General features: G+C 41.1%; 1 protein-coding gene and 1 long non-coding RNA gene across 7 annotated transcripts in view; one reads left to right on the top strand and one right to left on the bottom strand.

Annotated features, from left to right (window-relative positions):
• Positions 1 to 14,835, top strand: part of rps6kl1 (ribosomal protein S6 kinase-like 1) — a 30,794-nt gene that overhangs the window by 9,504 nt on the left and 6,455 nt on the right. For all 6 annotated transcript variants that reach the window (XM_052530308.1, XM_052530309.1, XM_052530304.1 and 3 more), the window contains 4 exons: positions 9,840 to 9,964; positions 13,606 to 13,698; positions 13,816 to 13,863; positions 14,478 to 14,610. In XM_052530308.1, the coding sequence (XP_052386268.1) occupies positions 9,840 to 9,964; positions 13,606 to 13,698; positions 13,816 to 13,863; positions 14,478 to 14,610 (399 nt within the window). The remainder of the gene's footprint in view (positions 1 to 9,839; positions 9,965 to 13,605; positions 13,699 to 13,815; positions 13,864 to 14,477; positions 14,611 to 14,835) is intronic.
• LOC127933361 (uncharacterized) lies at positions 9,409 to 14,576 on the bottom strand. Its single transcript, XR_008147491.1, has 3 exons — positions 14,443 to 14,576; positions 13,991 to 14,046; positions 9,409 to 9,714 (listed from the first exon to the last, which is right to left on the bottom strand). It is a non-coding gene; the product is annotated as an uncharacterized LOC127933361 (long non-coding RNA).

Genomic DNA, 14,835 nt, shown 5'->3' with positions numbered 1-14,835 from the left:
TTTGTCCATGTTTAGCATTCCAACTCTTTAACAGTGTAAAAAACTCAGTATGCATGAAATAGCATTTCACCCCCCCGCCCCCTTTAAAGTGCAAACTCGTTGCCTTGATTCACTCCTAATTTAGTTAAATAAAAATATAAATAGATCATTAAATCATTGGCTCACTCGAGTCGTAAAAAAAAAAAAAAACAGAAAGAAACATTACAGTGTTGCTCTGAGATGTTTTGCTCCAGCTTTGTTTGGAAATTACAATATTGTGTATAAACTCACTTAATTAAATTATTGTTTGTTGAATTTGTTTAATGAAATTAATATTTCACAATGACACATTTGCTGTCACACACAAGTGCTGATATAAGGGAAATAGCATTCTTACTTGTATGGTATGAGCCTATCATATCTTAAAAGTATAAAATATTGCGCTCTGATTGGCTAATCGCTGTTACAAAATGTAGTTTGTAAATGATCATACGTTGAGAATCTTTTATATATATTATATCACATTAATGGTATCTCAGAGTGCTTTATATAAAAAGAGTTTATAATCATATTCATAGTGATCTTTTAAAAATACAATTAGCAATAAAATGTTAAAAAATATAATTAAAAACAAATAAAACACACATGCTGATGTTGTTGTTGTGTGGCATGAGCCTGAAAATTTAATTTTCAACAACAATTTGATTGTGTGTGTGTGTGTGTGTGTGTGTGTGTGTGTGTGTGTGTGTGTGTGTGTGTGTGTGTGTGTGTGTGTTTGTGTATATATACATACCTACATAATATGACAAGATATACAAACAAATAATTATTTTGATTAAGCCCCTTTTGGCTCATACTTTAAGACTTGTCTAAGAAATAGGCTTTTAGTTTTTGCTTTAAAAAGTGATTATGTCGCAATTGTTCTAATAGAGATTAGAAGGCTGTTCCACAGTTTAGGGCCAGCTATGGAAAAAGTCTGGTCACCGTTTTTATTTAGCCTAGATCTAGAGACCAAAAAGAGTTTATGATTCGATGACCTTAGACATCCAGATAGGGTGTGTTAACCCAAAAGGTCAGAAGAATACAAAAGTGCCAGTCCATTTAAAACCTTAAAAAAAAAAGTTGTTCATATTTGTGAGTGCCAGTCAAAAGTCTAGCAGCCGCATTTTGTACTGTTTGCAGGCATGTGATTATCTAATATGATACACACTGAACTGCAGCATTTTAGTTGAGAAGAGATAAAAGTTTGTATAAATCTCTCAAAATCAGCACAAGTTTAAATAAAAAATATTCACCTTAGGAGTCTAAGCTAAAAGAAACTTGATTTAACTACTGTATTTATTTGCTTATTAAAAGCCAAAACAGGATCAAAACACAACACCTTTTTTTCTCATATGGCTTGATATATGCGGCCAGATCACCCAACACTTGCTGTATGTTGGTAGATACAGCTAAAGGTCAGAACTCATTAGCCTCAGTTTTACTCTCATTGAGGTTCAAAAAATTAGGAGACATCCAAGATTTAATATCAGAAAGACCAGCAGTTAAATACCTCAAACCCTGGTTGTCATTTTGCTTAAAATACTTATAAATTTGAGTGTCATTAGCATAACAATGAAATGACACTTTGTGCTTATTGAATATTGAACTCAGCTGGAGTATATATATATAAATAAAATAAAATGGAGGCAAGGATAGAACCTTGAGGAACTCCACAAGTCAAAACTCATTTAGAGGATGAGCACCCATCCACACAAACTGAGAATTTTGTTCAAATAGAATTCAAACCATTCTAGGGCAGTACCATTAATACCCACACAGTACTGAAGACAGCAAATAAGAATACTGTGGTCTACAGTGTCAAATGCTGCACTTAAGTCTAAAAGCAAAAGTACTACAGAGTTACCAATATCAACTGATAGCAAGATATAATTTAACACTCTTAAAAGGGCAGAATCGGAACTGTAATGTTTCCTAAACCCTAACTGAAAAGTTTCAAACACATAATTTGAATCTAAATAGCTTAGCGTTTGATTAGAAACAACTTTCTCTAAGATTTTAGCGATAAAAAGTCAATTTGAAATAGGCCTAAAATTGGATAACACAGACACATCCAAATTATGTTGTTTTAAGAGAGGTTTGACTCTTGCATGTTTAAATTATTCCGAGACAGTCCCTTCAAAGAGACTTTTACTTATTACAGACAGGATACAAGGCCCAGTAGCATCCAAAACCTTAATGAATAAATGTGTTAGAATAATAGTGCTCGATAAAACTTCAACCAAGCTCCTTATATTATATTATATTATATAAGGACCATTTGATGGTCATACACCAACAGTGCATGAACAATTTGAGTCACGAAGAAGCTTAAACATAAAACAAACTGAACATATAGCAGACAGCGTCATCTGGCCTCAGTTGCCTCAATGGTAATTAAGTAATTAGGGTGGAAATGTAGATTTTTACATTTGTCACACTGAAAGAGTAGTTGAGAAGAGCATGACATCTAACGTAGATATATGCATAGACAGTAACCAACAAAAAAAAAAAAAAAAAAAAGAACTGAAACATAAGGGCTATAAATACACATAATAAACAAGACACAGGTGTGGAGGAAATGGTTAAGAACATACTTAGGAAGCAAAGCAACCATTAAAACAGGAACTAAGCCAAAGGAAAATCAAAGACAGAACAAAACAAACGTCAAACTCATACTAGGAAAAATTAAAACACAGTGTAGCCTTCAAATATTTTTATTCAATTGAGTAAACAATCAAGTCAAAGTCATAAGCCAGTAATAAAACGAGGAACAAATAAATACATTACGATACATCAGTAATAGAACAAGAGGCTGGTCTATTAGTCTATAATCTATTTTTACACATTCTCCCCTCCCCATTTGTTGATATAGTTATCACTGTCAACCATCACAAATTTGAATTACCTCCCACATTTAAATATAATATTCAGATTGTGAAAGGATTTTAAAGCGAGCAAAGAGTGCTGCCTTTATAATCATCGCAAGCTCCCTGTCTGGGCTGCTGTAAGATCTCCAGTTATAATCATAAAAGCAGACTACACTGCATAATAAATCTCATACTTTTGTTGTGTTTAGGGTAAATCCATCTCAAGTGGTCTGATGAATGATCCTTTACTCAAATTCTAATTGGCCCTAAAACAGACATCCCAAGTCTGCCGGAAGTTCCGGGAGTCTCCCGCGTATTGAAAGCATAGACAGTAAAAGAAATGGACACAGCGACCCCATTGGGACTCAATTGAGACAAGTGAAGCCCATTTTTAACGTTTTTTAGCACTTCCGTTTCTGACGCGCAGACTCAAACGAAGCTTGACGACGTCAGCAACCTGTCTGAGAGATGTAAATCTTCTAGTAGCTGTGCGTGTAAACTGCCATCGTTAATCTTGCAGAGACGGCGAGCTTGAGCGGGGAGTTCTTTGTCGTGAGTGAGCAGGAGTAAGTATTCTGATTATTTATTTTGTATAGTATTTTAAAATGTAACGCCAGTATGCCATATTCAGTTAATTGCCTGCGAGCTTCTCCTCCTGTCTGTACGGTAATGCGACAGAGAGACGAGTGGTTATGATGCAATCGTTAGCCTATTTTTTACAAAAACTGTTTATACGGGGCCATAATGTAACATAGAAGGTAATGGAGCCCTTTATACATTGTCGTGTATCTTTAGAAAGAAATAATGGACAAACGGAGTCTTTAAACACCTCAGATGTAAAGTTATTCGCTGTCAAAGTGACGCCAAAATGAATGGGAGTCAATGGGAATGCTAACGCAAGTGAAGTTCTGCTAAAAGATGGCAGCCCCCACCCGACTTCAACTTCCGGTCGAGCTCCTTGCCCCCTGATTGAAAGCGGCTCCCTGAGACCCGCAAATTAGTTAAAATCTCCCGGAATCTAGACCGAGCGAGCAAAAGCGTGATTGCGAAACAGTGATTCAAACCGTGTAGCGCGCGCACGGCAGAGAGGGAGAGGGAGCGAGAGACCTTGCGTGTGTGTGCTAATGTGCGTGTGTGCAAAGCGCATGTCAGACAGAGAGCATCCTGATTGGCCTGTTTCTGCAAATCAACCAATCAATTGTCAGTGTGGGCGGGCATTTATCTCTTCTCCCGAACAAAATTAATCAGTTAAGTCTATCTAGAAACAGGAGCACCATGGCAGAGGGAAAGTGCCACAAAAAAAAAAAAAAAAAAAAAAAAAAGTATAAGACACATTTTACGGCAGACTACACGAAAGTGTACCCCTGTCTTATACAGTATTGTTAAAAATAATAGCAGTACAATGTGACTAACCAGAATAATCAAGGTTTTTCGTATATTTTTTTATTGCTACGTGGCAAACAAGTTACCAGTAGGTTCAGTAGATTCTCAGAAAACAAATGAGACCCAGCATTCATGATATGCACGCTCTTAAGGCTGTGCAATTGGGCAATTAGTTGAATTAGTTGAAAGGGATGTGTTCAAAAAAATAGCAGTGTGGCATTCAATCACTGAGGTCATCAATTTTGTGAAGAAACAGGTGTGAATCAGGTGGCCCCTATTTAAGGATGAAGCCAACACTTGTTGAACATGCATTTGAAAGCTGAGGAAAATGGGTCGTTCAAGACATTGTTCAGAAGAACAGCGTACTTTGATTAAAAAGTTGATTAGAGAGGGGAAAACCTATAAAGAGGTGCAAAAAATGATAGGCTGTTCAGCTAAAATGATCTCCAATGCCTTAAAATGGAGAGCAAAACCAGAGAGACGTGGAAGAAAACGGAAGACAACCATCAAAATGGATAGAAGAATAACCAGAATGGCAAAGGCTCAGCCAATGATCACCTCCAGGATGATCAAAGACAGTCTGGAGTTACCTGTAAGTACTGTGACAGTTAGAAGACGTCTGTGTGAAGCTAATCTATTTTCAAGAATCCCCCGCAAAGTCCCTCTGTTAAAAAAAAAGGCATGTGCAGAAGAGGTTACAATTTGCCAAAGAACACATCAACTGGCCTAAAGAGAAATGGAGGAACATTTTGTGGACTGATGAGAGTAAAATTGTTCTTTTTGGGTCCAAGGGCCACAGGCAGTTTGTGAGACGACCCCCAAACTCTGAATTCAAGCCACAGTACACAGTGAAGACAGTGAAGCATGGAGGTGCAAGCATCATGATATGGGCATGTTTCTCCTACTATGGTGTTGGGCCTATTTATCGCATACCAGGGATCATGGATCAGTTTGCATATGTTAAAATACTTGAAGAGGTCATGTTGCCCTATGCTGAAGAGGACATGCCCTTGAAATGGTTGTTTCAACAAGACAATGACCCAAAACACACTAGTAAACGGGCAAAGTCTTGGTTCCAAACCAACAAAATTAATGTTATGGAGTGGCCAGCCCAATCTCCAGACCTTAATCCAATTGAGAACTTGTGGGGTGATATCAAAAATGCTGTTTCTGAAGCAAAACCAAGAAATGTGAATGAATTGTGGAATGTTGTTAAAGAATCATGGAGTGGAATAACAGCTGAGAGGTGCCACAAGTTGGTTGACTCCATGCCACACAGATGTCAAGCAGTTTTAAAAAACTGTGGTCATACAACTAAATATTAGTTTAGTGATTCACAGGATTGCTAAATCCCAGAAAAAAAAAATGTTTGTACAAAATAGTTTTGAGTTTGTACAGTCAAAGGTAGACACTGCTATTTTTTTGAACACACCCCTTTCAACTAATTGCCCAATTGCACAGCCTTAAGAGCGTGCATATCATGAATGCTGGGTCTTGTTTGTTTTCTGACAATCTACTGAACCTACTGGTAACTTGTTTGCCACGTAGCAATAAAAAATATACTAAAAACCTTGATTATTCTGGTTAGTCACATTGTACTGCTATTATTTTGAACAATACTGTATATGTAAAACATAATGACAGTCTTGCTCAAGCATTGCCCATGGGAGGTTAAATGATTGCAAAAGGCATGTTGAGGTGAGTTGACAAGTTTCATTTCTGCATATTATTCAGGCTAGTTGACAAGGCTACATGAAAACAACAAACTCTTTAGACCTGTTTAAATTTGCAATGGAAAATAAATAAAAGCAGTTTACATAAATTGTATAAGCAGATTATATAAATAGTAAAAGTAATCTACATATTTAAACATAATTAACAAATAATTACATAGGCCTATAGTGTCAGGGTTAGGCAAGGAGGAACTCAAGTGCAGACAGGGAATCACAAAACAAGGGGTTTATTTACAAAAAGGGGAAAAACAAAAACCCACGAGGGGGAAAACAACGGCTATGTCAGAAACAAAACAACTTAACAGGACAGGATTGACATGAAAAAAACTCTTAAACACTAACTACAAACAAACACTCACGTTAATACAAAGACTTCTCAAAGGGGGTTACAAGGGTAAACTTCTCACAAGACTGACCAGTAGGAATACATATGTGAAACAATGAACAGACGCAAGACAGAGCACACTAGGAGATCTAAATAGGGGGAACAATCAAGACACGACAGGTGGCACAGATGGGACAATCAAGACACGACTAGGTTAACAAGGGGGGCGGGGCAAGGGAACGAGACAACACAAGCACATGGCCCAAAGACAAGGCCATGCGCTTGTACACAAAACACGGGTCTGTCATGATCCTGCCTCAAGACTAGGAAAAAATCAAGGACACGAGGGCAGAATCATGAAAGAACGCCTCCCTTAAGGAGCGGCTTCCAGACGCTCCTCAAGGGAACATCAAACACGGGACACGACTGACATGACAGACTGGGACACAGACACAAACCAACAAGACATGACGAACAACAACAAGGGCAAACATGAATACACAACGGCAGGGTTGGGGTGACAAATAAAAAAAAACAAACAGGGAAGGGGAGGGGGCGGGACCACAAAGTTCATGGGGGACAGACCAGGGCGGGTGGGAGGGGTAGGAATCTTAGGAGGACAGGACGAAGGCTGACGACGGGGGGTACGGGCAGGTCTGGGTGGTGAGGGGCGGGGAGGGGTCTCGGGACAACTGACAGGGGACATGACAGGAGCAGACCAGGGACGCGGGGCAACACTTACGGGACGCGGGGCAAGACTTACGGGACGCGGGGAGACGACATCTACTGGACCCGGGGGGACAACATCTACTGGACACGGGGGGACCACAGGACACGGGGGGACCACAGGACACGGGGGGACATTAACGGGACACGGGGCCACATCAACAGGACACGGGGCCACATCAACAGGACACGGGGCCACATCAACAGGACACGGGGCCACATCAACAGGACACGGGGAGACAACGGCTGGACACTTGGGACTTCTGGGGACAGGGTCAGGGGACAAGACAGGACTGACGGGGATTTCTAAAATTTGGACAAGACGGGACAAATAATCAGAAAAGGCTTTAGCAGCTAGGATAATAGGCATCTCCTTATGAGATGAAACCGACTGTACAAGAGTCTTTGCTGCAGAGTCTGCCGCGGCTCTCTCCTCCGCTCTCACGACTGCCGACTTGAATACGGCTTTCTTCTTTGCCGCCTCGGGCACGCCAGCGCTCACCGCTGCTGGCTCGGGCACGTTCACCGCCGCTGGCTCGGGCACGCCCACCGCTGCTGGCTCGGGCACGCCAGCGCTCTCCGCTGCTGGCTCGGGCACGCTCACCGCTGCTGGCTCGGGCACGCCAGCGCTCTTCGCTGCTGGCTCGGGCACGCTCACCGCTGCTGGCTCGGGCATGCCAACGCTCACCGCTGCTGGCTCGGGCATGCCAGCGCTCACCACTGCTGGCTCGGGCACGCTCACCGCTGCTGGCTCGGACACGCTCACCGCTGCTGGCTCGGGCACGCTCACCGCTGCTGGCTCGGGCACGCCAGCTCTCTCCGCTGCTGGCACGGGCACGCCAGCGCTCACCGCTGCTGGCACGGGAGGAGACAGGGCCACAGGACCGGCAGGCCCCTTCTTCCTCCTCGGGCGCGGTGCAGAGGCTACAGCTGGGTCAGAGGCGGGTTGGGGGAGTTTGGTCTCGGGCAGGGCAGCCTCGGACACCGAAGACTCTGAAGCTGACTCCCATGAAAACCGTCTCCCTCGCTTGTTGGGGAGACTTAAGGTAGTGGGAGGTGCCTCAGGATCTTGGGAGGGACCTAACTGATCCCCCAGGGTTGCCACGGCCAGGACACGACCCCCTGGGATCGTTGGCAGCTGGGTAGGTGGGGACCTCTGGGGCTCCTCCTCTCGCCCGCTCGCTCCGGAACGACCTCCCCTGGTCCCCCGGAACACCACAAGGCGAGAGCCCTCAAAACAATCTCGCTGGCTGGCTGATGCCATCCAGCATTGCCTCCTGTCTGCTGAGTTCCTTCGTGGTCGGTTCATTCTGTCAGGGTTAGGCAAGGAGGAACTCAAGTGCAGACAGGGAATCACAAAACAAGGGGTTTATTTACAAAAAGGGGAAAAACAAAAACCCACGAGGGGGAAAACAACGGCTATGTCAGAAACAAAACAACTTAACAGGACAGGATTGACATGAAAAAACAAACTCTTAAACACTAACTACAAACAAACACTCACGTTAATACAAAGACTTCTCAAAGGGGGTTACAAGGGTAAACTTCTCACAAGACTGACCAGTAGGAATACATATGTGAAACAATGAACCGACGCAAGACAGAGCACACTAGGAGATCTAAATAGGGGGAACAATCAAGACACGACAGGTGGCACAGATGGGACAATCAAGACACGACTAGGTTAACAAGGGGGGCGGGGCAAGGGAACGAGACAACACAAGCACATGGCCCAAAGACAAGGCCATGCGCTTGTACACAAAACACGGGTCTGTCATGATCCTGCCTCAAGACTAGGAAAAATCAAGGACACGAGGGCAGAATCATGACATATAGTTTATAGAAATAATATTTTATGCTACATCTTTTAGGGACCACAACATGTTAGGGAGGCTAAGCGCAGGGAAGTTCTCCCATTCAGATGTCTCACTGAGAAGGTGACTACAGCTGAGATGTATTTCCTTCCTTTTTTGGGGGGGGGGCTTCGGAATACCTCCCTGAAATGACTTTTTGCGGGTTGGGATGTCTGCTAAAAGCAGAATCCTGAGAAGTCTTGATCATTTGGCATTAAATACCAAGTCTAAGAAACAAGGATATGCACCATGAACATGTACCTTGTAATAAGCACTAGAAATCAGCTTTTGTTCCACTGAACAAATACCTACTGTAAGCTGAGTCTTTAACCAAAATTGGTTGAGGACCATGACAGAAAGTCAGCTGCGGTGGTTAAACCATGTGATATATATATATATATATATATATATATATATATATATATATATATATATATATATATATATATATATATATATATATATATATATATATATATATATATATATATAAAGCAATACCAAAACATTGAGGTACAGTAATTAGAGGAAGTGTTTTCAATGCTCTGGAAGGAATCAGGTGCAATACAACCTAATATGCAACATATTTTGCCTTGCATATCAAACAAATACTGACAAATGCAACTTACTGACTTCAACTCCATCTATACAGACCTTTTTATTTGTGAATGAAGGGAAACATAATTCAATTCACTGGATGAACTGTTATGGTTTGGAAAATGAAAACAAAAAATATTCTATCCTGGGAATATTCTGGGAAATGAAGGTTTGGACATTTCCATTAAACAGATCGTCGATAGATTTGCCTGAGAAAAAAACAAAAACATGTCTTATAAAATAGCAGATGTCAGGTATGCATTTAAATTAAGGCCGGTTTAACAGAGGGCCAATCGTAGATGTTCACACCAATGCAGAGTTTTCTGTCTTACAGTGGATCCAAATAAAGAGAGACGTGAAGCCGTGAAACGGAAGACCACTCAATATCTGAAGAGAGCCGAGGAGATCTTCATCTCTTACTTACAGGACAACATTGCTAAAGGATCCACTCATTTAGGAGTAGGTGATGAGTGTGCATGAAATCATAACCATTTAGGCTTCCAATGAATATGACACAGTATGTAACCACAGTGTAAGTACACATTGGTACACAATATCTACAGCTATAATGTCTGTGTAACTACACATGTGTAACAACCCACTGAATGGTGTGTGTAAGTACAAATGTGTAACAGGACATTGGTAACAGCATTTTTTTAGTAAAGAAAGTGTTACATTTTATATTAGATTGATCATATAATTACTCTGATGTTACATAGCAGCAGCCAGTAAGTTAGGCTTTACATATAAATTGTGGTTGGTGTCCAGAATGTTACACTTTATATTAAGTGGACAGTGCTTGGGGAGCTACCATGTAAGTAAACTGGTATTACAGTGGTGCACCAACTCCAACTCGAGTTCCAACTCCTCCAACTTTACATATCCCTAAACCTACCCATCTCCACCCCCTGGATCCCATTTCCACCGCCAAACCTACCGATCTCCACTCCCTGGAACTCATTTCCACTCCTAAACCTACCCATCTCCACCCCCAGGATCTAATTTCCATCCCCAAACCTACCCATCTCCACCCCCAGGATCTCATTTCCATCCCCAAACCTACCCATCTTCACCCCAGGATCTCATTTCCATCGCCAAACCTACCCTTCTCCAACCCCTGGATCTCATTTCGACCCCTAAACCTACCCATCTCCACCCCCTGGATCCCATTTCCACCCCCAAACCTACCCATCTCCACCCCCTGGATCCCATTTCCACCCCCAAACCTACCCATCTCCACACCCAGGATCTCATTTCCATCCCCAAACCTACCCATATCCACACCCAGGATCTCATTTCCATCCCCAAACCTACCCATCTCCAGCCCCTGGATCTCATTTCGACCCATAAACCTACCCATCTTCACCCCCTGGATCTCATTTCCACCCCCAAACCTACCCATCTCCACCCCCTGGATCTAATTTCGACCCCTAAACCTACCCATCTCCACCCCCTGGATATCATTTCCATCCCTAAAGCTACCCATCTCCACCCCCTGGATCCTATTTCCACCCCCAAACCTACCTATCTCCACACCCAGGATCTCATTTCCATCCCCAAACCTACCCATATCCACCCCAGGATCTCATTTCCATCCCCAAACCCACCAATCTCCACCCCCTGGATCTCATTTCGACCCATAAACCTACCCATCTCCATCCAGGATCTCATTTCCACCCCTAAACCTACCTATCTCCACCCCCAGGATCCCATTTCCACCCCCAAACCTACCGATACTCCTATACATGTTGTAACAAAATGTAGTTATATGATTCCTGTTACACTAGTACTTAATAAAGTGAAAAAGTGTTGTTACCAATGTCGTTACATATTTGTAATTATACAAACCATCCTGAGGGTTACATGTGTGTAGTTACAGAAATATTAGAGCTGTAGATACTATGTACCAATGTATACTTACATTGTGGTTACATACTACTTACACCTTTAGCTACTATGTAAGTACACAGGTATTAGGGACACAATATAAAGTGGGACCAATTGTCCGAGAAGGGTCTGGCTGCAGACTTTCATTTACACTCTCAGACTTGCACTCGCAGACACTTGTCCTTCCACTAGCGACGTCATTAGAAGGACAAGTGTCGAAAATACATTTTGGTACAAAAATAGCATAAACTACGACTTTATTCAGCATTGTCTTCTCTTCCGTGTCTGTTCAAAACACAACAGTTCAATGATATCCAGTTCGCGAACGAATCACTCGATGTAACCGGATCTTCTTGAACCAGTTGACCAAATCGAACTGAATCGTTTGAAACTGTTCTCCAATAAGCATTAATCCACAGATGATTTAAGCTGTTAACTTTTTTAATGTGGCTGACACTCCCTCTGAGTTAAAACAAACCAATATCCCAGAGTAATTCATTTACTCAAACAGTACACTGACTGAATGCTGTTAAGAGAGAACTGAAGATGAAAACCGAGCCGAGCCAGATAATGAACAAAAGATTGACTCGTCCTCTAGTCAAGAACCGGTTGCATTGGTTTTTCGTTCACCAGTAGTGATGGGAAGTTTGGTTCTTGATTTTTCCGGACATTACGATTCAATAAACCGGTTAAAGAAAACGGTTCACCGGTTCTTTTTGCGTTCAACGTAATGACGTAATTGGCGATGATTGCCCTTCATTCAAACCTTTGCCTTCACGCTGAATCACACATGCACAGTATCATCAGCTCCTCGGTTCTTGAATCGGACGCATCCAACAGAAACGGTTCTTGACTCGAGAACGAATCAGTGTTTCGTTCATTATCTGGCTCGGCTCAGTGTTCATCTTCAGTTCTTTCTTCACAGCATTCAGTCAGTGTACTGTTTGAGTAAATTAATGGTGTTGTTTTAATGAATTGTTTTAACTCAGATTGAGTGTCAGCCATATTAAAAAAAGTTAACAGCTTAAGTAATTTGTGGATTACTGCTTATTGGAGACGAGAACCGTTTCAAACGATTCAGTTCGATTGGTCAACTGGTTCAAGAAGATTTACACTGAGTGATTCGTTCATGTACTTGATATCATTGAATTGTTGTGTTTTGAACTTGCTCACAACAGTCACGGAAGAGAAGACAATTCTGAATTAAGTCATAGTTTTCAATATTTTTGTACCAAAATGTATTTTCGATGCTTCGAAAAATTCTAACTGACCCTCTGGTGACACATGGACTACTTTGAATATGTTATTCTTACCTTTCTGGACATGGGCAGTATACCTTGCACACAGCTTCAACAGAGGGACTGAGAGCTCTCAGACTAAATCTAAACTATCTTAAACTGTGTTCCGAAGATGAACGGAGGTCTTACGGGTTTGGAACGACATGAGGGTAAGTTATTAATGACATGATTTTCATTTTTCTGTGAACTAACCCTTTAATGCAGAACTTTGCATGTTGCGTTTATTCTGGGCTCACCTGCTTGCCTGTACATATTAGTTATGTATTTTAATAATGTAGAGAAGAATATTGAGTTTGGCCTTTATCATCTTAGTCCATTATGCCACATTTTGCGGTATGTGAGGAAAATACGATATATATTTTTCATTAAAATAATGAACTGTATATTTAATTTGATATTTTAATAGCAACTTAATACATTAAGCCATGTTAAGTATTTTGTATGGTTTTCTACGGGAGGAAAATGCTTAACGAGAGACTTTAGTGTCGCAGGTAGCGGAGAGTGCAAGTAGCGATTGCAATTGACATAGTAATTTAGTTTCTTTTTTCTTGTCTTCGCTACCTGGCTACTGCTATAAAATGTTGGGAAATTCAAACAAGAAGTAATAAAAAATCTAACAAAATAAAAAATAAAGACTGCAAGTGATGTTACTAGCGGAAGTGCAAGTGTCTGAGAGTGCAAGTGCAAGTCTGCAGCCAGACCCTCTTAAATTGTTCTAACATTGTTATCAATATTAGAACGACTATTTAAACCTTATTGTTATCATCCTTGGTGTGAAAACAGGCCTTAAGTGGGAAGTTCTTTGATGCAGTGTGAACCAGACTTTTGCTATGAAACAATATTCAGGCAGATATAACATACAGGCCATGGTCTGATTATTTTTCTCTTGACACATGTTCTTTTCCTGGTCATCAGGGTTATAGTAGCTTGCGCTTTCGATCAATCAGACATCTAAGTTCACCAGTGGAGAATCTAGCAAAGTGCAAAGTCGTTGGAATCATTGATAAGGTATGTGTGAAATGGTTGACAACTTGTCAATAATTTCTCTATATTCCAGGAGGTTAAAGTCATTGGATGTGTAATAGATATTAAAGTATTTTAGTTATAAATGTATGTATTCAACAGGTACTGACGGTTGAAAGTCTGACAAGCAAGGAGACATTTATCGTTAAGGTAGGCATCTGAGACAGAAGTATTGTAGCATATGGATACCATTCAAAAATAGTCTGACCACACCACTTTGTGAGTGCCTGCTGAAATCGGGCCAGCCAACTGGATTCATCTCTGGGAATACACTTACGTCTTCTGTTATTACTGCAAGTCTGTTTGGATTGATCCTGTTAAAAGCTGCTGTGCCTGAATCAAAGTACAAACTCATCTCAGGTTACTGAAACCAGACACTTGGTGATATTAAGCTACAGCTTAAACAGATATCACAGGTGGACAAGGGACAAAAAAAAATAGCTACATTTTAAATCAGCAGACACTAAAGGAAATACAAAATGATAATAATGATATAATTCTAATGATGTTCAAATACAAAAAAAAAAAAAAAAACACTTCTTTCACCTTCAAAATCCAGAAATCTCAATTTTCTGTAAAGAGAAATTCTGGAACCAGACTGTAACAGTCTTATGCAGTCACACTTTTGGAGCAGGCTTTGCATCATAAGCCCATTTATTTTGCCTTAAAAGGCTGTTTGAAGGAGCAGCTCATTAGTTTAAGGAACATAGATGAAATATAGGGTTTTACCTGTAAATGTACGAAAATTTCTGCTTGCTGGATAGAGTTTACCAAAGTCGAGCTGGGAGAGTCGTGAGAGGTCGACCATCATTCCTCAGGGAGTGCCCTTCATGGTGAAGCTGCTAAAATATTACGTCAGTGAAGACACTGTGTTCCTTCATCTAGAACATATTCAAGGTGAGTTGATTCAGGCTGTTTCTGTAGCACTTTCACATTGTATATTGTTTCAGAGTAGTTTGACAGAATCCAAGACAAAAAGTGATAATAGCAAGGGAAAATGTCCTACATAGTTAATGAGGAACAAACACCACTGCAGAACCCATCTTATGAAATAAATTGGAGAATTGTCCTTGTTGAACAGATGGGGTTTCAGTCTGCACTTAATATGAAATTTTATTTGTC

The sequence above is a fragment of the Carassius gibelio genome, chromosome A17 (assembly GCF_023724105.1).
Source record: "Carassius gibelio isolate Cgi1373 ecotype wild population from Czech Republic chromosome A17, carGib1.2-hapl.c, whole genome shotgun sequence".
NCBI classification, from domain to species: Eukaryota; Metazoa; Chordata; class Actinopteri; order Cypriniformes; family Cyprinidae; genus Carassius; species Carassius gibelio.
This window is presented reverse-complemented; position numbering and strand designations above follow the sequence as displayed.